The sequence below is a fragment of the Tinamus guttatus genome, unplaced genomic scaffold (genome assembly GCF_059628265.1).
Source record: "Tinamus guttatus ecotype Peru unplaced genomic scaffold, ASM5962826v1 Tinamus_guttatus_pri_ptg000150l, whole genome shotgun sequence".
NCBI lineage: Eukaryota > Metazoa > Chordata > Aves > Tinamiformes > Tinamidae > Tinamus > Tinamus guttatus.
Window position 1 is genome coordinate 9,258,419 of NW_028288684.1, and position 25,730 is coordinate 9,284,148.

At 44.4% G+C, this 25,730-nt stretch overlaps 1 protein-coding gene across 1 annotated transcript; it reads right to left on the minus strand.

Moving 5' to 3' along the window:
- Positions 1–328: 328 nt before the first annotated feature.
- Positions 329–25,104, minus strand: FGF9 (fibroblast growth factor 9). Its single transcript, XM_010227593.2, has 4 exons — positions 24,928–25,104; positions 23,936–24,199; positions 18,427–18,530; positions 329–2,009 (listed from the first exon to the last, which is right to left on the minus strand). Exons 1-4 carry the CDS (start codon positions 25,067–25,069, stop codon positions 1,764–1,766), a joined length of 756 nt encoding a protein of 251 aa, XP_010225895.2. The 5' UTR covers positions 25,070–25,104; the 3' UTR covers positions 329–1,763.
- Positions 25,105–25,730: the final 626 nt, after the last annotated feature.

Genomic DNA, 25,730 nt, shown 5'->3' on the forward strand with positions numbered 1-25,730 from the left:
GGTGTCAGACCCAAGCATTCTCCCCACAGATTCAATGGCAAAAGTTGCACTCATTTTAATGGTACTAGATTCAAAACTTCAGGAATGCACTTTAAAACATATGTGTTATATGCTTTCTTTCTCTTTTTTTTCTTCAGGGTATTGATTAAAAAATAGTTTCTTTTTAAGGATTTTTAAGGATCCTACTGGTAACTGCTAGTCAATGTGTTCACCTGCTTAACATAAAATGCTATAATTCCTTAAATATTATATACTGCCATCTCACAGTTCATGAATATTTGAACATATTTTAGGGAAAGAAAAAAAAACAAGTCTAATACTTTCCCCCTCATTGTCATTATTTATAGAGATTTATTAGTTTCATTTTGCAAGTTTTACTTTAAGAAGGGTGCTAGTATCGTGTACTATGACAGTTCACACTGAAAGCAATTTTCCATAAAAGATGTTACAATGACCCCTATGGAACTTGTATAATTTCATAGTAGATAGTCAAGTGCACAAATAAACATGTTTACAAGAGTGATCCTGTTAACCTGGTTCTTGCCCTCTGAAACCATTATATGCTATTTGTGGATTCTAAAAATCAGTACAATTGTTGATATTACTTATGTTGTTTCTGGCATCCTGCTTTAGGAAAAAAAAGAAAAAGCATATTTATCATTTAGCTTTGGTATAATCTGCAATAGATCTTAACAAGTAGAATATATTCCAACCCCTACACACCTGTGTAGTTTACAGCAATATAATAAGTCACTTTATCAGAGAGGAAATATTACAGACACAGAAGAAAAGTTGAAGACCCAGTTTTTTTTTTAATCCTCTGGGGGTAAGCTATGAAACAAGCAGTCAGAGAGTGAGTACTCAGTGTCACGAGTGGTGTGCATACTTTTACTTTTACAATAATATGGGCACAAAATAGATTGTCGCCTTTAGTACATGAGGGTCACTAGAATTTATTATTATTAATTTTTATTGATTTTTTATTATTTATTTATCCATGCACCTTTATATTTACTTGCATGAATTTACCACAGGTTCATAGCGGCCTTTGCCATTTTAACGCTTACAGAGCCTAAAGCTTCCAAAATGCCTATCTGGCCTGTACATATTTCATTAAAAATAAACTCTATATAATAAATAAATATATAAAATAAATAAAATGTTGCCTTTGGAATTTCTATAAATAAATTTAACTTTTTTACTTTTATTTTCACTAAGAGGTCTTTGCTTTAAACTCAGTGGGCGGAGACCCAGCGAGCAGTTAACTGAAAAGTCTCTTGTTAAGTAAGACTGCACCCTCCATGCCTTTGTAAATGCAGCGTACACTTGAGCAGGCCACCAGCCAAAAATCCAGATGAATCAAAGTATGGCAGCTAGGCTGATATATGACGAAGTACAACTGATCAAAAATTTAAAAGCGTGTCTATTGCCCAGCATGCATTAGGCCCTTTTCCTGCTTGCTTTTGCCTTTCTCCCTCCCTCTCTTACTGCCATTCACACACTCGTCTCCTCTCGCTCCTTCGCTCACGCACTCTCTCCTAATAAATCAAGCGAGCGGGCATAGGCTTCCTCCAGGAGGGCAAACCTTTAAGTGCAGAACAAAATCAGCATGTTCCCTCCAAGCCTCCATCATACATTATGCATGCGACAAAGTTTGGCAACAGTGGAGCTGATGTGATGACACAGCTAATCAATAAGAACCCACCGTATGAAACCTTTATAGTGGTTACTTTTTAAGGGCTCAAGTGAAGGAATTGTCTTTGTCAACTTTGGCTTAAAATATCCTTATATAGTTCGGGTACTTTCTCAGGGTCCACCGGTCTAGGTAAAAAATGTGTAAATTTTTGATGCCGTTTAGTCCTAGTCCCTTCTCTTGGAGTCCCATCTTTATTTAGCGCAACGTAGTATCGTCTTCCAGTGTCCACATGTTTATATAGATTTGATGAATATGTGTTATACCAGTTTTCTTCAAACTGCTCTCTGAATACACATTCCTGGGTTAATTTTTCCTATAATAAAAAGAGAAAAGATAGAAAGAATAAAGCAGTAAGGAATCAGCCACAAAAAAAAAAAGAATCTTTCTTAAAAAGTATATGTATCTTGTTTACTGATTAAGATCAGTACCTCATGGATCAATTCATAAAAATAACCATTAAATGTTCCCAATTTTAACTAAATAAAAGCTGTATTCCTGGGCATGCCATAAAGTAATCACAAGGATAGATAACTGCATGTGAAGCAAAATTGATTCTCCAACATCCCGATTGCCAAAATCAAAACAGCAACAGCAGAAATGATTTTTTTTTTCCTAATCATTCTCAAGCAACTTACAAGATGTCACTGGACTGGCATAAGCTATTGATTGTACTGCAAGGGTGAGTGTTTGAATGGCAAGACATAACAAAAGGGAAGCAACAGTGCTCTGCAGGGCTCTCCTACAACACAGGGCCTTGAAATTGCTATACATTTTCCTTGCAAGGAGTACTCATGTCATTAATTAAAAAAAAAACAGATTAGTAACCATTATTTGGTTTATTGCTGGCACCACAAGACCACAGCCAGAGCAAGCACAAAGTCCGCGGGGCACAATGCATGTAGGCAAGGAGCAGCCACCATGTGTTGTATGAGGTTGACCTGGTGTCTGCTCTGGTGAGAGGTGCTATTTAAGGCCTTGGTTGATGCTACGGGTTCCCACTTCCTCCCAGCTCACTGGCCACTTCAGGCCATGACATCCTCTGTCCTTCCAGGACTTGATGAACTAGGCTTCCTGAAGAAGCAGGTATCCACTAACCTGGTTCAGCCTGGATTTGGAAGCCCTCACACAAGCCACTGAGCAAGAAGACTAGAAAACATGGTGACCTCCAGCCTGACAGAGCTGATGGACAACAGGGAGAAAAGAGCCAGGGAGCAGTCAGGTTATTCTCAGGCTCTCACACATAAATATAATAGTGATAATATAATGCAGTTTTGTATAACAAGAGTTCTCCCTTGAACAGCATTCACAGCAAACAGATTCAGTTTGCAGCTGAGGAGCAATTCCTTAATGCCAGACAGTCCAGACTTTTGCAGATGGGTTTCACAGAAATTAATCTTGAAACAGGCCTTTTGGATGGCCATCCAGAGAAGGCAAAGCAGAGACCAAGGTGTATAGGCAGCAAAGCATCTAGGACACCTAAACCTTCAAGCTGAGCATGACTAAGGAGCTGGGCCTCCAGCTGCAGGTCACTCCAGCAAGTACGGTCTGGGGCCTAATCCAGGACCTAGGCTTTCAGAAAGGAGAAAATTTCCTGGAGGTGCTTTGACTGCAAAATTTTCATGTGTGAAGTAGCTCAAACACAGCAGCACTTTCTCCTGCTCACCTAAAGATAAGAAACAAACACTTGTTTACGTTAAATCCTCCTCTGTGGGGCAGACCCTGCAAGTGCTTGACAGTCACCTCTACTTTGACTGTGAGGAGCTGCAGCAATAATAAATGTTACTGGAGCCAGAATCCACTGAAGTTAAATCCATTCCAGCATCCACCTTGCACAGGCTCAGAGTACAAACTATATTGTAAAAATGATTCAGCTGCTATAAAGATTGTCTTTAAGTACAGCTCTCATTAGTATTTTATTTTGCGCGATGTTTAAAAAAATCACTTTGTTTGCAGATGCTGAGGGGTATTATATGTTGGGTCTATAGGTCCATGGAGGAACAAGAAATTAATTCAGACTCAGTTTTCATGCTCTCCAAAGGCAATAGGATCACATGACAACACTGCAGAGGCACTCCGCGCTAAAAATAGAAACATTTTGGGAAGATATTTCAGTGTCATCTTGAATTCATTAATTATTCACTTCATCTGCATTTTTTTTAGCATGATCATAAATTTCTATCTTTGTAAGAACAGTTCTTCCCCATGCCCTCAAGGAGAAATTTATTTAAAATAGCCTCACTTTGTCTGGCAGGTTCGATCAAATATGACAGTGCTGTGGTAGAGGGTTTTGTATAATACCACAGCCTGGCTGAGTTCAGGGGATTTCAAGACTACAAATTTAATCTTTATTTTAAACTTTACTCTGATTTTGCATTTCTTTCTCTTAGACCACAGCTGGAGGGTTTTTTTTTTTTTTTGTCCCTAAGCAAAATTATATGGAATATATATTTGGTCAAAATTAGACCTTAGAGAGATATTTCAGAGGGAACTTCACACAACTATCAGGCTGCAGGTAAGGAATTCTAGCTACACTGCTGATCACACTTGCAGAGAAGCAAAATAATTTATTTAGAAATTCGTGAAACAGTTTCTTTCAATGACACTAAGAAATTCTGGTTGTAGCCAAGGACCACTTAAGTAAACTGCCTTGAGGGACTTTGAATCGTGCCCTACAACTAGTTTGGGCCCAAGATCCCAGCACACTCCCACCACCTGTCCTGATTACAAGGTTCTCGTGCTGCCTGCACTGCCTGGATGTGCAGAAAACCTCCATAGGCACACTCCAAGGTTTAGACCTAGAATACAGCAGCCTTCCCATGCCATTATTCCAATAACTGGTGTCTCTATCATTTCTTCAGTGCCAATATTTCCTTGCACCCTGTTTCACATCACCAGACATCTTTGTGGAAGAGTAACACAAATGCAAAACCTTCCCCACTGCAATGGCTGTGTAAAAAAACTGTGTTCCTATACAAGGGAAGGCTGCCTGCCAGGATCAAAATCATTCTATCGGGGGGCCAAATAAGGAGGTGACCTCAAAATTATGTACATCAGATGTCACATCACATACCATATGTTCTCAATGAAGACTGTTTATGCAGTATTCCACTATAAAGTGATCAATTCTTATCTTACTGTATTTCCACGTTAGCTTTTTTTAACCTTTTATTTAACTCAAGCTGTTCAAATAATTTAATTGTTCAAAGACACACATATTGCAGGGGCAAAGGAACCAACGTGGACTGAATTCAGAAGTCTGATCAAGTCTGACCAGTGTCAGTGAGCCTACAGCTTCACTTCTCTTTTTATATTCTCCACCAACTAAACTGTAGAGAAAAATAATTATATCATCCTACTTCCAGGCAGACCCATTAAAAGTGAGATTATAAATTAACATAGTAGAGGGTTACACAATGACAGCTTTGGCTTCTTACTTAAAAGAGATATTCCTATGAAGCAGCTAATTGAAAATATGTGCGAATAGGAAAAACACATGTACACTGCCCAGAAAATGGTTTCATGACTGTAAATCTGATAAGGCATTTGTGTTGCTTAGTAAATGAAAGCGCAGTACAAGATCCTGTGTAAAACTTCTCAATATTCATTTTTTTCTTTTAGATAAACCTGCAGAGTTAAAACTCTACTTATTTTGTAATCTGATGAAAGGAAACCTCTTCTGAACATCATTCCTAGAATCACAACAAACACATTTCATCTTTAGCTAACCATTTTATTTCTATGCCTATATATAGTTTTGTCTTACACAAACTACTACGCTGATTGATTTAATATAGACACTTCGCAAGTAAACAATCCAAAAGTCCAAATGCTATTAAAAAGTAGTACATTTGATGTAATCAACCTTCCTACCCATCTGCTCTCTGTTAATCTATCTGTCTAAATAAAATCATGTTTAGATATTTTGTCTCCTATATAAGCTCATGCAACTCCCTTATTATGGCTATATGACATTAATGAAAACTATATATGCAGGGAAAAGAAAAAAGAACTGTTGTCTTCCAAGTTGTTTTTCCTTGCTGTTCTACTTACAAACACATACATTTTACCCCAAATTGGCCTTCCTACTCTGTAATGCAAACAGCTTTTAGAACATACCATGTTTAGCTAATAATTAACGCTCAGCAAGAGCTGTCATAAACAAGTCTGTAGTAGACTGCTTTGCCTGACGTCCCATGTAAAGCAGGGTAGCCTCTGGCTGAATGGACAAGCTCCAGAGGAATCTTAGCCACCACTGCAAGCTAAATACTGCCACTGAGCAGTGTCCCTTCTTTTCCTAAGAAGTTAGTGGACAACAGTGCCAGTCAAGCACTGCTTTTTGAATGTCTCATTTAGGGGATGGCATGGACTTCTCTTTGATAGGTTTCTTCAAGTTATGTTTCTCCAGAATGCTGTTTGTTTAATAATTTGACAGAACATGAAAGGAAAAAAAAAAAGGAAATAAAAAAGGTCTGCTAAAAATATTAGATTTTTTTATATATGTCTGTGTCATTATTTCTCCATGAGTACTGGAGGAAGATGTAGGAAATCCTGCATGTCTAGAAAAGAGATCTAGCAAATAAGTAGGCGTACATGCTGCCAGTTACATGCATTTCATATTCCCTGGCACTTTTTATAAGAAAAGGGAAGTTAGGCAAGGTGTCTTGATAAAAACCCTGTTGGGCAATTGCATTTTGCCTTACCTTGTACTTTAACATAGGAAGAGTATTTATCTCAGCTTCTCCTAAACTGCTAATTGGCATTGGCATGAAATTTTTATTATATATACACACCCCCCATACACACATACCAGAAAAAAAAAAAAAGATATTCTGAAAGATATTCTGTACTACAAACATGAAGGCATTCGGAGTGCTTAAAGCGAACATCTTCCATACAAAAGGCTTGTAAAATCACCACCACCTGCAGAAACTTGGAAGCCTTTGATCATTATCATCAGAAGGGGCAATAGCTACAAACACATAGAATCTGCTGTGGCACCACAACACAAGCAAGGTGATAGAAAAGCAGCTTTCTGACAAATAAGTGGACTCCAGCATCAAGAGTAAAATCGCAGGGGCTCTGTAAGTGCAGTGGGATTTCTTTCCTTCTCCCTTTTCCACCATTTATCTTGTTTTTCCCACTCCATACCCTCCATGCCATCATGGATTCCTCTGGACAGAGCAGATGGGGAGGCAGAGCTTCTCCCCTGCACACCAACATTGTTCACAGAGTCCTTCCAACACGAACTGCAGCAGCAAGCGAGGCCAGCTAGGCCTACATCCATTTTTGCCATTGCTAAATCTACAGTTATTATTTTTAGTGATATGCAACCACCCAGATTTCCATTTTGAAGTGTCTGTTGAGCATCAGACATGGCCTCCCTGGTCACGAGCTCTTTATGGGAAGAACAAGCCCACCATGCATGAGCATTCACCCACCAGCACATGCATCTGGCCATGACATAAGCAGTCATGCTTATGTCCATAAAGGTTCACTCTAAACCTACCTGGTCGAGTGAATTAGATGAAAACTCATTTTCACGTAAACACCAAAGACTTCTGTTGGAAGAAGTGACAAAATTCCATGTCAAGGCCTCTGGCCATGAAAATTGCCACAACTCCATTTCTGCAAAAGCTGAAGAGCTTCCTTCCCTCTGCTACAACAGAGCAGCACTGGGAGGGAAGTCAAAAAACAAGCAAGCAGGTGTGTTCCCCTCCCTCCTATGCCATGGACCCATATGGTGCATTTACTGTTCACACTTCTGACCTCTGTTTTATTTTTGGTTCCCTTGGCACAATCCATAGCTACAGTCATCAATGTTATCTCAGCATCTAATTCCTAACGCTTGGCTGAACCCTTCCAAGAATCAGAAAACAAGGTGGTATGCAATCTGATACAGGACGAGAGCCAATTTTTAAAGAAGACAGCAGAAAAAATCCCACCAGCTTAAATTCAACTTGGATCAGACTTGTAATGATAAAAAGGCAACAAATACTTTAAGACACTAAAGGAACCATTTCAGGCATGCTCACACTTATTGAAAGCTGTAACTTGACCTACCCTAGTTCCCCACTCCACAAATTCTCTTCTATCAAAAGGCATCATGTATGTCAGACCAGGTCCGCTATCCTACTGCTACGCGTACTCACCACCCTGTGCAAATGAAATACTAGTTAAGCTTTTAACTCAACAAAGGTTTAAAATGAATCGCGCTTTGCTAAAAAATAACTAAAATAGTGCATAGCATCAAAGTGCTTTGGCAGCATTTTTTGTTTTGTTTTGTTGGTCCACAAGTGAAGAAAAACAGCTCAAAGGAAAGTATAATCCTCCTTGAGCAGAAAGTGTGTGCCTTCTGTGTGCGATGGCAGGAGCACCTAAACTCACAAGCTGAAAGACATAAATTCAGTGATAAAAAGCATTTAATCTACACGGGTCTTTATATTCAGATGAGTACCCATCCAGACTTGACTTTCCGTGCCTAGAGAAGCACCTCATCCCTCAGCTACAGGGTCTTATCATAAAAACAAGAGAACACACAAGGTCCTTCATGAAACATTTTGCCACAGGGACCAAACAATTATAATTTATACTCTGATAAAAAATTACCCTACTAAAACACTTAATGCTCTGTTCTTTCAGCAAGTTGATTTGGCTAAGGACTGATGAACAAAAGCCTGTCTCTAGATTTTGTTACTGATTTTATGTGAAGCGAGGTCCTAGCTCAGATAGGGACATTACTAACCACAGTGTCAGTCTGGGTCGATGTGGGTGCACTTTAAATGTCACCAGAGTTAAACAAACAAATCTGCATAGGCTTTTACATTTGGAAGGATCCTGCCCTCCTTGCTCAAATGCCAAACATCCACTAAAGTCTTGGAAAACAATGTGGGATTTGCCAGAGAGATTTTCAAAGATGCAAGGTTTTGGTGGGCAGAACAGCAAAGGGCTGGTATTCTATGATCTTTTCCCAGCAGGACTCAATTGCATATTCAATTTAAATTGTTTGAAAATAAGGCCTTTTTATTTCTAACCTTTTGGGCCATAAAGGAAGGCCACCATTTCAAAGAGCAGCTGCTGAAGAAAACATGTCATGTTCACCCATTTAGACAGCAGTATCCTTCCATTTGCTAATGCTTCTCACAAGTGCTCTCAAGAAACTGTTCTTTGGACACCACTTTCATTCCTTTTCCCAGAGGCAATCCCAACCTAACGTCAAATATTAGGTATATATTTTTTTTAGTATTTCACTTTCTAAGTAGGACAAAGACGATTTCACAAAGATTTCTCTGGAAAGCCACATATCTTTTGGTGCTGTGCAGGGCTATGCCTTAGGTTCCCGGGGATACAGCCGACCCAGCTTTTAGAAAACACTTCGGCGAGTCAGAGGGCTCTACTCTCCTGCTACCCCCTTCTACCTACACCAATGGAACCTGGCTGCACACACCAATGGAACCTGGCTTTTCAATGGATCAAACTTTAACCATGCAGTTAATTTCAGGTTTGATGAAAGAAATTGTCAAGCTACCTGAAAGAAACAGATATATAATAACCACTTCAGCAGAATCGGTGAGTGAGGAGGTCAAAGACCAGGAGATTGTTCTACCATGTCATATGGACCTTCCAAAGAATTCAGTTTTAGCAAGTATAAAGAAAAAAAAAAAAGATTATTTTGTTTAAGCATGACAACATTGTTTTCCATATTTGTATATTCTAAAATGACTCAAAGGATTTTCCTTAAATCTTCCCAAATAAGTTTCCTATTCTAAGTCCAGATTGTGCGTTAGATGCTGCCCTAATGAAGGCATTAGATGCTGTCCTAATGAAGGCCAAAATCACTCTTGCAATTCAAGGACCATAAACACATTTTAAAACTGTCTTTCAATTTGCAGCTCTCACAGACAGAAACCATGTCTTGATTTAGGTTTTTAAAATGATGAAAACAGTAGGGCTGTTATCTTGATCGGGGTCTGCTGACACAACCGTAAAATTAATAGGTGGTTTTACAGGAACAGGTCCAATTCTGCTTTCATTAAAGTCAATAGCACTTTCCTCGACACTTTCACTGGTAATAGAATCAAGTCAGAATTTCTCCCAAGCACTCAGCCACAATTACAGTGCCTCCATAACTGCGTTAAAATCAAAGTGTAAAGTTTAAAAGATTAAAGATACACAGTCCAGGCCAAATCTCAAAAGCATGTGGCATACATAACAAAAGCCCATTTTTTTCCCCAGTAGTCATTGTAGAACACGGATTTAAAACCTGATCTTCAGATCAAAAGTAGCGGCAAAAGTCTGTTGTTGGAAAAGGAAAGAGAAAGAAGCCAAAGGGCTTTATAAAAGGAGGAAAAATAGATTTGCACTGTAACAAGCATTATTTCTTAAGCTTTTTGAATGCAACACAAATGAACTGCATTACTGCACATCACCAAGTCAGCTTGAGTACATTCAAACTGCAAAGCAAATCCCAACCTAGACAAAATCCCTAATGAAGTCCCTGCAGGGCAGACTTTTCTACTCTGTCTTTGAAAATGATGAATGGTAAAGTGGAAAAGAGTGCCACGTTCGCATCCCACTGGATCCTGAGTCAGAAACAGAGCACATCAGCTCTTTATCTGATGCAGCGCTTAATCCCCAAGCACTTCTCAGTATGTCACTGCTCTTTTAGTATGTCACTTCCACACACTATTCTCAGGTCAGCTCTCACACATCACCTTTTTACACTGTCTTTCAGCTTTCACTGCTAGCTCTAGAAACGCTGGGGCTAGATTGACTGGGGAGCTATATGGCTGCAAAACACTGAATCTGAAATATCTCAAAGTGAACATGTCCAGCATGAACTTTGCATGCAGGATTCCCGTTTACAGTCCCAAGGACAGTGTGAAAGCCTGGTGCTTTCTCACCCCGAGCATGTAGTAGTAATCCAAATTCAGCATGGAATAACACAGGCCAAGATAAAGAGATCATTGCAGGTTTTCTGTCTTACGAAACTGTTCTCAGACCTAGTCAGGATGTGGAATGCAGTTCTCCAAGGAAAACCAATTATATAAGAAAGCGTACTGATTACTCAGTACCTACCCCACAAGGCAGTACTAACAGGTGTCTACCTTTTGTGACAGATATTGTTATTTTCAATTCTGATTTTTAAAAAAACAGACCAAAGTCTCAGTTTAATAAGAATCGTAAGAGGTAGTTAGTTTCACAAATAACTTGTCCCAGATTATCTGTATTAAGTGTATATATTCACCTATCAGTTTTTCTTACACTAATACTCATATCCCAAAAGAACTTTCTTTTCTATAGATTCCTTCCTAACTTCCTATCATCTTGCTGACTAGGTCTGTTCTCCTGCCTGATGCTGGCATCTGTGACAAACACTGTTTAACACTAACCAGCGTTCAGTGAGGCTGCCTATGCAAATTCAGAAAGAAGGTGTCTGCAAAGTCAAAATAGATGAAATTGTAAGCTACAAATAACTGAAACTTCAGGGCTTCTCTCAGACCTATACTCTGAGTAAAGAAAATATTCACTGTGACAAATCTGTTTCCTATCATACAGTAGAGGGACAAAAAAGGTTTGTGCCTCACCGCCCTGCTGTCTGAAAAAAAAATCAGGCCTGCTCAAAATCTCACTTCTTCAGTGATCCAAATTCTCCTAATATCTAGCCTAAGCTTCCTTTTGAACTGCTCATACCAATTTGTCTTTGTCCTTTATTTTAAGGATTTTTTTTTTCCACTTCTTGGTAAAAACCTCAAAGCATTTGCAGAGACAAGGATGTATCCTCTTGGTGTTCTTGTATTTTGCTAGACTAAATAAGTCAAGATACTTAGACTCTGTCCTATCTTTCGCTTCCTCTGATTATCTAGCATGATCTTTCTGCACCTGTCCCAGTTTCAGTTCATCTATAACAGGCATGACCAGAACTTCATGTTGCATTTAGACTAGATCCTACCGTTGCCTTATGGAGGAGCATTTTTATGGTTCTTCAAGGGACGTCTTTCCTAGAACATCTTAGTATTACCTCTGCCTTCCTCACAGCTGCTCAGCCTCATAGGCATGCTGTGATGAGTTAGTGTCTCCAGGATCCTCTCCGCTCTGTCTGAAGAGCACTCAACTCAGAAAAACTTGTTAACAGTAGCCCCAAGCACGTGAGTTCACATTTTGTAGACATTAGGTCACCTAGTCCCCTCTGGGAGACAGCCCTCTGCACTGAAAATACTTCCCAACTTTGCAACACCTGCACATTTCAGTAACACACTCCGGCTTCTTATGACAAGATGTTTAATGTCCCTAATAAAAATCAGGAATAAAAGTGGATTGAATCCACCCCAAGGACTAATCCATAAAAGCTCCACTAATAATTTCACTCCAACCTAACACTTTTCAACACTTCCCATTGCTGTCTTCTCTTCAGTTTTTTCATCATCTATCAAATGATCTCCTGCTAAGCCCCATCTTCCCCACTGTAGCAAATACGCTTTTCTGCTGGGTCATATCTAACACAGTCCCACAGATTGGCAATGTTATTTCCCATTTCTAGGGGAAAAAAAAAAAACAGTGTTTATCAAAGGTAAAATAGCAGATTTCCTTGAAATTATTAATCCAACTTCAGTGAACTCATCCAACATTTCCTTCCAGGCCCTCCTCTCTTCTCGCACTCAAAAGCACGTTCTCAAGCCATGAGCACAAGGCAGGGCACACGAACGGCCTTGCAACTTCCCGGGTCACGTCCTTTGCTGAGCGGGAACCACATGGCTGCGGGTTTGCAAACCGTGGAAGCTGCCAAGCACCTCTGGAAAAGCATCCCCCGCTCCAGGGTTTGTTCCCACCTCAGCACCACATCCTGCCTCATGCAGCATCACATGGGGAGGCACCATGCCTGAACCCAAGCCTTTGGTTTTGCCAGGTTATTTCTCAGTTCCCTGCTTCAGGTCCCCATGCAGCAACAGAAACGCCTGTGCCAACAAAAGGGGGGAAGGAGACAACTTCATTCAGCGGTGTTGTCACCTGCACCCACTGCGACTGTGCATCAAGCGATAGCCAAATCTCCCAGGCCTGTTTTACCATCCCAATGAGTGTATTAGACATACTTGCTAGCCAAGCTAGCTGTATTCAGACCATCTTCCATTTGCACTCCAGCCCAAGTACATAATTATTGTAAAGACTCCTGTTCCCTTTTCATTTATGCAGCTTTAAAAGCTTTTTCCATAGGCCTTAGTATCCCCTTGAAAGGCCCCATTTAGTTTCACTGTAGCAATTTGCATTTATCCTCTTGCTTGTGGGGATAAGACACTCTTAAGGCTTGTGGGCCTTTTCAAATTAGTTACAGGTTTTCTTCTTACAAGTCTTCTACTTAAAGAGAATTTAGTCGGGAAGACAGGAGTCACTGCTGCCGGTAAAAGGCATCATCGGATTTTGGATAACAAGAGTGCCATCTTCTCCTGACCATCTCCAGCTGAGCACTGAGTACTCCTTGCAACTCAGTTGGGCTTGAAACCACTTTCCGATTCTCAGGATTTTGCATCATTTATCAAAAGACACTTTATCTTATGAACAAGCAGAAGACTGTAAAATCTGCTGTCATAGCCATGCCCTGCTGGGATGTGACCAGTCTCAGCCTAGAAGTCTGTGCTTTCATTCAGAGAAATTGCATTTAGTTCTTTCTCCAAGAGTTGTTGTGAATTGCAACTGTTCTGTTTTCAGGTTCACCTCAAGCACAGGTGGCTGCATGTATGCTGAGGGTAAATAATGCAGCTTAAAGAAAACAAAACGAAACAGAATCAAAAGCACACAGAATCCCTTTAGATCAAAGCTGTTTAACAGGAGCAGGAAAGTGTGAATGACACTGCAAGGTCACTTCATTGTCTAACTTATTCTTAGATAACTGCATTGACCATATACTTGGATGACACACTGTTCCCAGCACACACCTTCAACTTTCTTTTTATGTTGCTTCTGTGCACCTTGACCTACCATCTGAAGGGCTGAAAAATTCTCTTCACTTATTTGCACGTGAACATAAAATGTGATAATACAGTTCCTTACCTACAGCAAGTTATTTTTAGCATTCTGTCTCCTTTTCTTCAAATGCTGTTTAACCATCTTTGTAGTTGTACTGTCCTCCTAGGACCACAAGGACCTGATAAATGCACACCACATTGCAGGTGATGTCCTACTCCCATAAGGAGGCATATCGCTACCTCCCTGCACACTTTGGTGAAAGAAATGTTTCTTCAAGGGCATTACTATTTCTCCCCTCTCCATCTTCACCCCAGTAGTTTCAGGAGCCTGAAACTGGGTTTAGTCCCAGAAATGCTGCTCCTACCAGACCCTGCAGCTCTGCTCCAGGTGCTCTGTGGACACATAAGGTCCTTGTCCTACCCTCACTACCCCTTCAAAATGTTCCTGGGTCTCCTCAGCATACCCAGCCTGCCCTCCTGTCTTCCTCCTCCTCTCCATACTGCCCCCCAATATCGCTGTTCCACATCTTCTCTGCACACTTTTCATTGTGGCTGTATAACATGTGTTGCCTCCTACTCGGACCAAGGAACTGGCATTTGTGGGGAAGAGGAGCAAGGCAGCTCTGTTTCCTGGGTCTGGCATGTGCTAACCCAGCATGCAGAGGCACGAAGGCCAAACATACACACAGGCTTCCTTCACTCCTCCACATGGGTCGGGGTGGCATGGCTATTATCCCTTCCTTAACACTTGTCAAAGGTGTTGGCAAGACCAACTTGGCAGTCGGAAAGGAAGGAAGTTCTTCCTGTCTCGACACTCTCTGCATCCTATTTCTAGTTTGGATTTTTCCTCCTGTCCAGTAACAAGCATATTAACTGTTGTGAAACATAATAAGTCCCCTCGCCTAAGGGAAAAGTGAGGTAAATGGAGAGCATAAAAAGAGTTAGACAGGAGGGAAAGCTACTGTCACTGAATAGCCTGCAAGTCATTGCTGCACAGTTACCGCTTGCTTCTTCAGAGTATAACATATATCTTCAGCTTTGCCTAGCCAAAGCCCAGGAGTGGAGGAGAATTTAGGAAGATCCACCATGTGTTACACATTCCTGCTCAAGAGCAACATCCAAGGTGCTGCTTTAGCCAGAAGATGCAATGGGAACTGCCTCCTTCAAGAGTAGCCTGGGAAGAGCGTTTGTCAGGCAGCAGATGCAGCACTTCAAAAGGCCAAAACAAGCATGTCCAGATCAAGATATTCTGAAAGTGATTTTACTGCTGCCTTTTGTGAAAATTGGCAGAAGTCACCCACCCTGGCTGCTCTGCTCTACCATATGTCCCATCTCCAATGGCAATGCTGGGAAAAAAAATCTTCCTGTGCTAAATGCTTCAAGCACAGGTCTGGAAGGATGTAAGTGCCATAGTAGCTGATCTGATCCACACCTAATACAATTTTCTTAGAGTAAGTTAAATATAAATGCGGTATCATGATAGACACAGGGCATCTACCCCAGCAGTATCAGAGCCGCAATACTGAATGACCAGAGAAACACACCTGTGTAAACCCAGAGCACAGTAGTAGAGCAGAACCAGGTATTTGGCTACTGAACTGTGAGTGGAGATCAGCTTACCCATCTTACCATCTTACATGACACATTTACAGACCCATAGATATACCTGCTGTGCACTATGACAAAGCCAATGTCATACATGGTCTTTTATAAAGAAACTAAGGCAAAGAGACCAGATCCACCTTCCAGAATTAGAGAACTTCCTATGCAAGAACAGAGTTCTAACAGGGCAGAACAGTCCAACTCAAGCACCTTCTCAGATGAAAACTTGAACCTCAGTCTATGTGTCACCTGTCAGCACTTAAACCAACTTCAGTTAAGACGATTTTCTCTCTTACCAAAATGAGAACTCTAGACTGGATTGTGACTTGCTTCCGGTTCAAAATGGCACATTATTACCACCAGAGAACTTCATTTTCAATTAAATGCCCTTTTTTTGACCAAAAGCAAAATACTGTCACTTAAAAATGTCCAGGCAATTCTACATACAAATTTGTTCTGCGGCCTGCTTATCTCAGTGTTTCTATGAGAGCTGACAGTTGCTGAAATATAGCCACTAGAATTGCTAGTGTTGACAAGGCTTTAAAGCATCGTCACACTGAGTAGCCATTAGAGGTTATATTTCATTGGAAGTAATGTAATTCAATTACCATCACTCTTCAGTCTGTTCCATCTCTATGGCTGACAATATGCCATATCATCCATCAGATTTCAGGCTGAACTTTGCATTCTGGCCCTATAGATTGCCAGTTCTGCACTATAAATGGCTTCATATTTTTAGCCTCATTTCTTAAGGATAAGAGGTCATACAATTATTCTGTGCTTCTGTCTGCCTGCTAGGCTGTCAGCCCTTCTTAACTTGTCAAACAGTTTCAATCAAGAGGCAAAGGTCTGCAAGAAAATTAAGTTCCTATCAATTTTGTGACTAATCAGGGGCAGTGTAAAGAAAAGAAATCACTTGCTCGTCCTGCTTGGATGTGCTGAGATAGGCAGCCAGTGAACGTAGACACCTAAAGCTGCCTCTTTCTCAGTACAAGTGCAAAAGGCTGGGGAATTTGGGGTAGAGCAGAGGGAAAGTAAGGAGAGACCCATGTCTCAGGCTGTGAGACATGAGCCCTTAGGAAAGCAAACTCCCCTAGTACTGCTGCTCATGGAACAACTCTTTTTGCTATCACTGTGAGCTGGGTAATTTACAGAGAATTTCTTGTGCATATTTCTTTGGTAAAGAATGTTTTCAGCAATTCACTTTGGCAGCCAAACATTTAACAAACTCAAAATGAAAACTGCAGAGAAAAATGATTTACCATTTGCTGTCCCAAGTCTATGTATTTAAGGTCTAGTGATAACTAATCATTTCTACATTTCTTTCTGTTTCTGGATATCCAAAGTTTAGAATAACTTAACCAGTTCACCGACTACATAATTGTCTGCTTAAATGATTTCTTTTATTGCTGATTTTCAACATTACTGATTCATATTGCTGTTGGTTTTCTGCTGTTTTGCTGCCTAACCAAATCATAAAACTACTTTATACTATAAATCAGCTGCACAAAAACTGTTACTTATGACAAAATATTTTCTATCTATAGGCAGCCTGTTTCCATCTGTCATTTCATTCACTCCCTTCCTCCTTGCCCATGTGCTTTTCCAACTTTCTCCTCCTCCATACTGCCATTTACACTAAATCCCTTTCCTTTCACTCCGTGGTTCCATGAACTTCTTAAATCTCCACTTTGTCCACATGTCCTCTGCCCAAGCCTTGCCCCTCATCCTACCACCTCCTGTTCTGCCTCTGTGATACCGCACCTTTCACTGAGCCTTTCTGCACTTCCACCCTTCATGGCTCTTCTCACAGAGGACCTTGACTGCCCTACCATCCTCCTCTAACATAAGAGGTTGTTAAGCAAGGATCAGTGAACCTGGGTATCCTGCTGAGAATACTTCTGCTGGACCCTCATATTTTAAGGTCTCTTCCACAGACGGAGCATGGGAAAGAAAGACTTCCTTCTCTCTCTTTCTGTTTAAACCCCTCTACTCATCCTCTTCTTCTCACATCTCCTCTCACTCTAGCTGTTGTCCCACTCAATTCCCTCTCCACCCTTTTCCCAGTCTCCCCTCCGACACAGGTATCTTCAGTTCTACACAGTCGCACTTGTTGCCACTTCAGCTTCTTTCTGAGTGCCCCTCTGCAGTGCCTACCCCACCAGACTCCCCCACCAGCATCTGGTCAATCACTGGATCAAGTCACTAATGAACTCCAGTAAATATACAACCTCTCCTTGTTTTAGGTATTTACCTCTCCTTCAGATCTACCATCCTCTTCTTCAAATCGGAGTACCTCTCTAGTCCTGATAGCCTTGTCAGTCTGGGAGACTGGCACTTGACTGATACAAGTGGTTGCCCCATCATCTGGGGAGTTACCTACTCGATTTCAGATAAACCCCAGCCATGATCTGAGCAGGACGTGAACCCCAGGAGCTGCCAGAGGTCTCCAAATCCCAAAAAGGGCCATGTCCCACACAGGGACATGCAAGCAGGGATAGCAAGATGGAGGTCACTAAGGCAGCCTAGAATTGCCAAGGACAGTCACCCATCAGCTGCAGGGGTGTTGTTCACCGCTCAAACTCCCACATGAGAAATGCCCATTTTTACTTCTTTCTTAAACCGTTCCCCACCACTGCTGCCATCCCCACAGGCAGCAAGAGTGAAACTGCCAGGATACGATCACCAACCCTTTTGCCCTCACTCATGTGCTCTTCGTAGCTTTTGCCCATTTGCATTTCTTGTTTTCTCAGCTTTGTCTACCACCTTTACTTCCCCTGTCATTTGTTCCTGCTAATTTCAAGAAGCTCCCTGCTTACTAACAAAAAAGCAGCAACTTTGTCTTCTTTTAAGTCTCTACCAAAATGATACTTTTACGGATATTACAGTACACCTTTTAGTCTTCAGCAGCCAGCTATGGCCATTGATCTCTGCTGCTTATATCTAAACTGGTCAGTATCCACTATCTCTCATTCCTGATTTTGTCACCCATTACCACTCCTTTATTTGTTATACCACAGGAGAAAATCTTGTTTCTAATTAGACTAGAAGATATTTAAAGCAGAAGCAGGGTTTGTAGAGCACTAGCACAATAAGGGCTTGTAGGAGCTGTACACTATTTTTGTTATAGAAGACAAAGGTTGTAATTTTTGCAGGCAGCCAGGAACTTACCGAGCCGTACAGTTCCCCTTTCTCATTCATTCCAAGGTAGAGTCCACTGTCTACTCCTCGAATGCTGACCAGGCCCACTGCTATACTGATAAATTCCAGTATACCTACAAAATACAAAGGAAAAAACAATGTACAGCTTGCCTCCATCTAAAGATTCCTCTCAGACGTGACTGCTCCCTGAGTGACAAGCAGCCATCTTCAAAGGAGTCTTTCCATTTTTGGAGTTGCTTTGAGGAGGCTGAGGAACAATTGAGTATATTTTTGATTGTGGTTCTTGAACGAGTAAGTCCTTTGAGTGTCTACTACAACGATGCAGTGCAGAGAGAATTAAGGTAACAAAGCAAAAGATTAGTCTCAATCTTTCTCAGCATTTTTGAACACAAAACTAAGCTCAGGCATATTACAACACATTTGTCAGTATCAGTATTCTGATTTCCACAACAAACAATATATTCCAAGAAGCAAATCAAGTATTCAGGTAACCAAAGTTACCATGATTAAAGAACTTACGAGATTTGGTTTGCAAACTAAATTCCTAGATATACATTTGAATCGGAACTGCAAGCTGAAAATAAAGTGTTACACACAGAACCAAAAGATCTATTTCAAGGAATCAGTGAATCAGGAATACAGAGAAAGAGTTTTACTCACAGTCTGATCCTCTAGAAGCTCCAGAAATGAAAATCTGTAGTACAAATCAGTCTCACACATGTTCTCCTAGATATTAATCATTCTAACTCCCTGGAGTGTTTTTACTCATTCAAATCTGAAAATTAAAATATTCTCCACCTAAATAGTAGTGTATAAATTATTAATTCTCTCTATACACAGAAACATTTGTGCGCTACAGCTAAGAACGTTTTGCAGAGAAGCGCTGCTCTTGCAAAACTCCCTAAGCTCGGCATCAGTGTGCATGGGACAGCAAGTGTCTGTATAAAATACCAAGCCAACCAGTTCTGAGAATTTGGGCTTTTTTTGACAGCCTTCCTGCAAATTGCTTATCCCCTCAGTGAGGATGCTACTAGCCACGTCTTGCATAGATCTAGAATTCTTGTGGAACAAAATGGAAATTTCAGGGTGTTCATCTAAGTCTAATGACAGGAGTTATCCTGAAACACTAAGCAGCATATTGCTGCAGCACACTACTTTCTGAGCCACATAATAAAACAGAAAGTAGCATTTTCAATATATTTTTTGAATTTTATGTCTAAGCACACTACACTTTAAGCATTTAAAGCTTGTTAGAAATTATATTTACATGAAATAATACAATATGGTATAATATGAGTTGAACCTCACATGGCCAATAAAAAAGCACTTCGGTGGATTTTTTCAACAATTAATTTGGCATCTCTCGGAAAATAGTTGTGCACTAATCAATAACAGGCATGAATCACATAAATCTAACAAAGCGTGGGTTGAAGCCAATAGGGAAAATTTATAGCCCAGCTAATGTAAAGATGAAATGTATTCCCTGTAAGGGACTATTGATCATTACCTTATATATTATTCAGTACTACAAACACCGTATTTTTAGTGTTTTCATAACCTTGTTTCATGGCCTACGCATTTTAAATTATTCTCTACATATATGCAAGGAAAATGGCTTCACAAATACTGGGAGGAAATATTTAGTAATTATGGAATTTTCTGAAGTAATAAAAAGTGGTAGTATGTTGCCTATATGGTGTATGACAGCATCTCTGATACAAATGATTGATTGAAAAACTTTAAACCTTCACCTTCTATCTGGACATGCAATGCTTCCAGATTTCTTAATAAAGCTTTTTCTGTAAAGCTTGCCCTAAAGTATCAGATTTCCTGGTACATATTACCAGGCAATTTTAACTGAAGTTAAATCTTATGCTAAGCGTGTAGTATGCCATACTGCAGCTAAGCTAGTGAGTCTGGCATCTTTCACATCGGTATAAATGTGGGCTTTAATTGCTGTCCTCATTTCAAGTATTTGGGTGCACACTGCTTGGTGTGTAAAAAGAACAAAAAAGCACTGTCACATCCTATTGTGCGTGCAGAGGATGAGTTTAAGGTACTTGGCAAAGAGCATCCACATATTTGAGATCAGAATAGGCTTGTTCATTTAAAAATTTCAAAAGCCTATTCACATCGCCAAGCTTTACGTGCCATGCTATTAAGTCCACAAGCAATTGTCTGGGGCCAATCATGCAATCTGACACAAGTTTTGAGAGTTTAAGGGCTGCATGAGTTGGTCCAATACTCCTATGAATATTTTCTCTTTACAGTTTCCATAATGCGCGCATAGTACTTAGGATCTGAACCGGATTATTAAAATAGATAGCCCCTTTCAGAATGAGTCTGGAGCAAATGAAAAACAGGACAGCTCCAAACTTTAAAGGCTAGACTTTAGAAGTCAGGTTGGCCTGCACATGATCCAGCTTTGGGCCATGCAGGATACCAGGCTGGCCACATAGAGCCAATCCTGCACTCCCACCAGGCTCACGGGAGACAGCAGGGAGGTCATGTACAGTGCGAGAAATTTTAAGTTTCCTCCAGTTTATCTGCAGCAAAGAGAGCGCTAGAGCACACCTGCCTTGGCTTTAAGCAGCGGATGTCCTGACAATGATTAATCTTTTTGCATTCCTCCTTTGGTGGATTTTTTTTTTTTTTTTTTTGCCCTTTGCTATGCCTCGGCTCACTTTGTATTGCTGGATGGAGGCAGTTTAGCTCCCTAAAACTCGGTCTACAATAACTCAGAGAGTAAACAAGCCCCTGCCAGCTGCCTGACAGATTTCCAGGGGAAGTAATAAGGTGCCCTGCACAGAGAAGGGAAGGCACAGAGGACTTGCAGACATAGGGCAAGGGAAATAGAGCTGCATGGCAATATATTTAGCAAACTATCATACAGCCAGAAGAGAGAAAAATAAAAGGTGGGGGGGGAATAGAAAAACAGAGAGGAGAAAGAGAGAAGAGCAGCTCCTGGAGCTGACCAAGGCGATGGGGAGGGGTGGCCGGGCCCGGGGGAGGCCCGCAGGGATTCCCGGCTCCCCCGCTGCCCGCGCCGCGCGCCGGGCTCCGTCCCCGCCGCCGCCCGCTCTCCGCAGGCTGCGCAGTTGGCGCTCAGCTGGAGCGGCGCTTCCAGGCGGGATGTTCCCCGCCCGCCACAGCTGTCACCGCTCCGCCCTCTCCCGCGCATTAGGCCGCCTCAGAACCCGGCGCGCCGGGAGCGGCGGCTCCGCGGGGGGCCCTTCCCTCGCTCCCGGCTCCCGCGCCGCGCGGTGCCCCCTCCGCAGCGCCCCGCGCAGCCGCAGCGCCCCGGCCCGCAGGGAGCCCCGCCACCCGCCTTGGCCCCTGCCCCGCGATGCGGGCGGCTGCCGCAGTGACGAGCGCGGCGGCTCCTTGTAGCAGCAGGTCCCGGGGAGCGGAGGTCACCTGCTGACGAGCTAATTTTTAATTTTTTTTTCTTTTCCTGCATGCTCCTATTTTTTTTAATGCTGTGCATGCAGTACTCGTGCTGACGCACAGGGGCACGCCTCTCCACTGGGAGAGAGTTCCTGAATTTACAATGACTCCAGTGTCTAGCAAATGCCCTAGACTAAAGGAGAGTGCATCAAAAAAAAAATCTATCCCTTGTCACCTAGGAAGGATAAGGCTTTGATCACATAGAGTCACGTTCCGAGGGGTACCCGAGCCTGCTCTCCCGAGGAGCTTTTCATTTTAGAAATGGACATCTTACTGCAGGCATTGCGAAATGCCAGCGCTTCCAGAAGCGGGCGAGTATAGACATACAATATGGCTCGGTTTATTGTATGCAATAGGCACGCATCCAACATAGCATCACAAAAGAATTACTCTTATCTGATGCCTCTCCAGAGGTGTATGCGTGTGTGTGCGGGGAGGGGGATTCCCACGAGGCAGCGCCAGGAGAGGAGTTTACGCACAGCCCCCGGGCTCCTCTTTGTCCTTACTCCTGCAGGAAAACTTCCTCCTGGCGGGGGTTCCTGCAGACCTCCGCGGGGAGGGACTTTGCCATCACCCAGCCCCTCGGAGCATCTGCCACTCGGCCACCTGGCCGATGCTCACGACAGCCCTGGGACACCGAGCTCCCACCCCGCTGCTCTAAGCGCGGGACCTCGAAGCACTCATCCCGCCGCAGCACCTTGCCCAGCGTGACTGAACCGAGAGAGCGAGAAAAAAAAAGAGAGAGAGAGAAAAAAAGAAAGGAAAGCAGCTATTTAAAGCCGAGGCGCTCCAAGGGCGAGAATAGCCGCCCCTCGGAATGGTTAGCTTCCTGCAAGCGCGGCTGCAGAGCCATTTTTAAAAACAGACGCCCCGAATAGCGCGGCCGCGCTGGGCCGGGAGCAGCTGGCGGGGGCGGCGCGCGGGCGCGGAGCCGCGGGCAGGCGGTGCGCGCAGGGGCGCGGGCCGCGCTGCACCTGCCGCCCGCCCGCTCCGCGCCGCGCCGCCCCGCGCACCCTCCGGCCGCGTGCGCGGCTCTGCGCAGCGAGCAGCGGGGGGGACCCGAGGGCGCCCGCACTCTCCGTGCCGGGAGAAGGAGCGGAGGGCACTAAGCGGAGGGGACTAACCCGCTACCGGGCGAGTTTCCCCCCCGCGCCTTCCGCCCCTGCCCATCTGCGCCCTTTGGAGACCATCTCCCGCAAACCCGGTAGCATCCAAACACAAACGGCTCCGCAAAGCAATAGCGTGGAGTTTAGGTACCGCTCGGCGTCCGGCATGAAAACACGGAGCGAAAAAAAAAAAATGACCACGGGACTTTGTTTTTACGAGCTCAGTTAAGTGCTGTCAGGTTGGTTCACTCGCAAGTTAACTCCTTCTCGCAGCGCGACTGCCCAAGCACCGAACCCGGCGTTTTTTTTTCAAAACCCAGTTGCGCGCGCACCGTCCACGCTGCTCCTGTGGCTCCGCACACGCGCCCCCGCGACCCGACCCGAGAGCGCAGCGCTGCGCGGAGCCGCCAGCGCCGCAACCGCCAGCGCCGCAGCCTCCAGCCTCGCTGCTGAGTCACAGAGTGGGCTCCGCACCCGCGCAGCTCCCCCCGGGCCGGCTACCTGCCCGGCCCGGCCCCGCGCCCGCCGCCCCCGCCGCGGGGCGGCCGCTCAGTCCTTCGCTGCAGATCCGAGAGCGGCCGGTCCGCGGGGCGCGCAGGTAACCGGGGAGAGAAAACGAAAGAAAAGGCTGCGTTAAAGTGCGCGCCGGGCGGCGGCCACTCCCTTGGGGAAACTCGGCGGATGTCAAACTGCGGTGGTTAATGATTAAAACCCCCCTTTAAACTCGTGCAATCAAAGCGTTCAGTGGAAACGTCCGGAGCAAAATCTCCCCCTTCCCCCGCCGCACCTCCCCGCATGTATCCGCACCCGCGCAGGGCTCGGCCCCGGCGCCGCCGCGGGGCTGCCGCAATCCCGGGCACGCCGCAACCCGCCCCCCCTCCTCCCGCCCGCATCGCGCCCCCCCGGCCGCCCCTCTGCCACAGGCTTCATGGCACGAACCCTAAAGGGTTAAGGGTAATACCTACCAAATCTGCTGTGGTCTTGCCTGGTGCCCTGGATAGTACCATTGGGGAAGATTTCTAAGTGAAATCCAGTCCTGCAGTATAGCTGCCTCCGTCTGAGGATCCCCTTTAAATGGTCCAAGTCCGTGACCGCAGGCCCCCTGGGTAGCCCACCTGCCTCAGACTGACCCAGGTGGTCACTTAACAAAACCGGACTATCCACCGGCAAAACGGGAACATTCCCAAAGGGTACTGCATCCTGCACACCGAAATAGTTCCCAACTTCACCTAAGGGAGCCATCAGAAGATTCTGCTTTTAGAGAATAAGAATAAACAATAATGATGGTGCCAAACCCAGGAGATATAAGATTAGGTATATTCCACTCCTCTCCCCTCCCTAGCGCAGTTACAGAGAAAATGTTCTTTCTTCAATCCATTAAATGCATAAATAAAAGTAATATTCTGTTTTGACTGGTACAGGTTCAAGGTCAAACCAGTTAGTCTAAGAAACCACCACTTTATACTCACACACTGACATATTTATAAACATATAGATGTGTGTATCTATATATATGCATATATTCCCGGCTCTTAGAAAGCAGTAAGGTCTTCAGCCCATCCAACTGTAATAAAGAAAAAAAATCCGTAGTTTCTCCATTTGGTTTAAGATAAGAAAGACCATAGCAACTTAAATACCTAGGCGTTATAGGGATTTTTTTTTAAGATGCACAGGCTACGTCAGGATTTATGGATTCTGACTCCAGAAAGGCATGCGCTGTTTTTACTCTATAACAGACTGCATACATCAGCATGAATCCCGCAAAGGGGGGAGGGGGGAAATCTCACGTTGTTGGCTGAGATAAATCCCAAAAAAAAAAAAGAAAAAGAAAAAGAAAAAATAAAGGAAAAAATAAAACTTTTGACGTCCAAATCTATTATCCAGAGCGGTCGGGAGGCTCAGCAGAGGTCCACTGGGGCAGGATTACTGACGATCCACAAGCAAGGCAGAAACGTACAAGTGCTTGTGCCTTTCTTGGCCGCCTCGGAGCAGGTGCTGCTTGTGCAGGGCTCCCCGTGCGCTGTCGTGCTCCGGCCGCGCGCTGCAGCTCCTGGCTGTGGGTCTCCATCCAGCACGCAGAGTGGCGCAGGAAGCGGCATCGGGCTCGCTTTAAGGTAGTCCCGGGCGCCGCGGGGAGGCTCCTGCGAGGTCCTGGCGCGCAGCGCTACCTGCCGCAGCGGAGCGGCGGCCGCGGCGCGCGGCACCCGCGCTCCTCCCGCGCTGCGGCAGCGCGGCCCGGGGCGCAGCGGAGCGGGCGCAAGTCCGCGCGGCGCGAGCGGCATCGGCGGCGCGGGGCGGCGCGGGGCGGCGCGGCCGCTCACGGCGCGGCGGGGGGCGGCGCGCGGCGGGAGGCGCCCGCCGCCCGCGGCATCGCCCGCGACACCGGCACCGGCACCGGCACCGGCTGCGCTCCGCTGCTGCCCGCCGGGGTCGGCGCCAGCCGCTGCGCTGCGCTGCGCTCGGGCGGCGGCAGCAGCAGCCGCAGCAGCCGCCTGGGTGCCGCGCTCCAGGTAACCGCGCTGTCGCTGTCCCGCTGCGGGTTTTAAGCCCGGCTGCGGGGTCCCCCAGGGAGGGGGTGGGAGCAAAGGGGGGGGGGGGGGGCTGGCAGCGCTGCTGGCCACGCCGCAGTGCTCGTCCGTCCTCCCTTCCCGCCCTCCTGCCCACCGGGCGGGGGCTCGCGGTCCCCCTCGGGAGCCCGCAGCGCTCCCGGCTGCCGGGGGGCGCTGGGGAGGGGGCGCCCCGGGGGCAGAAGCGCCTCTC

Bases quoted from the DNA above. Each gene is read 5' to 3' on its own strand.
- FGF9 (XM_010227593.2), bottom strand. From the start codon at position 25,069: ATGCCGCTTCCTGCGCCACTCTGCGTGCTGGATGGAGACCCACAGCCA. The intron at 24,200-24,927 runs GTACGTTTCTGC...TGGCTCCCTTAG, and splicing joins CAAGAAAGGCACAAGCACTT to GTGAAGTTGGGAACTATTTC. The intron at 2,010-18,426 runs GTAAGTTCCTGG...TTTTTATTATAG, and splicing joins AAGGGGAACTGTACGGCTCG to GAAAAATTAACCCAGGAATG.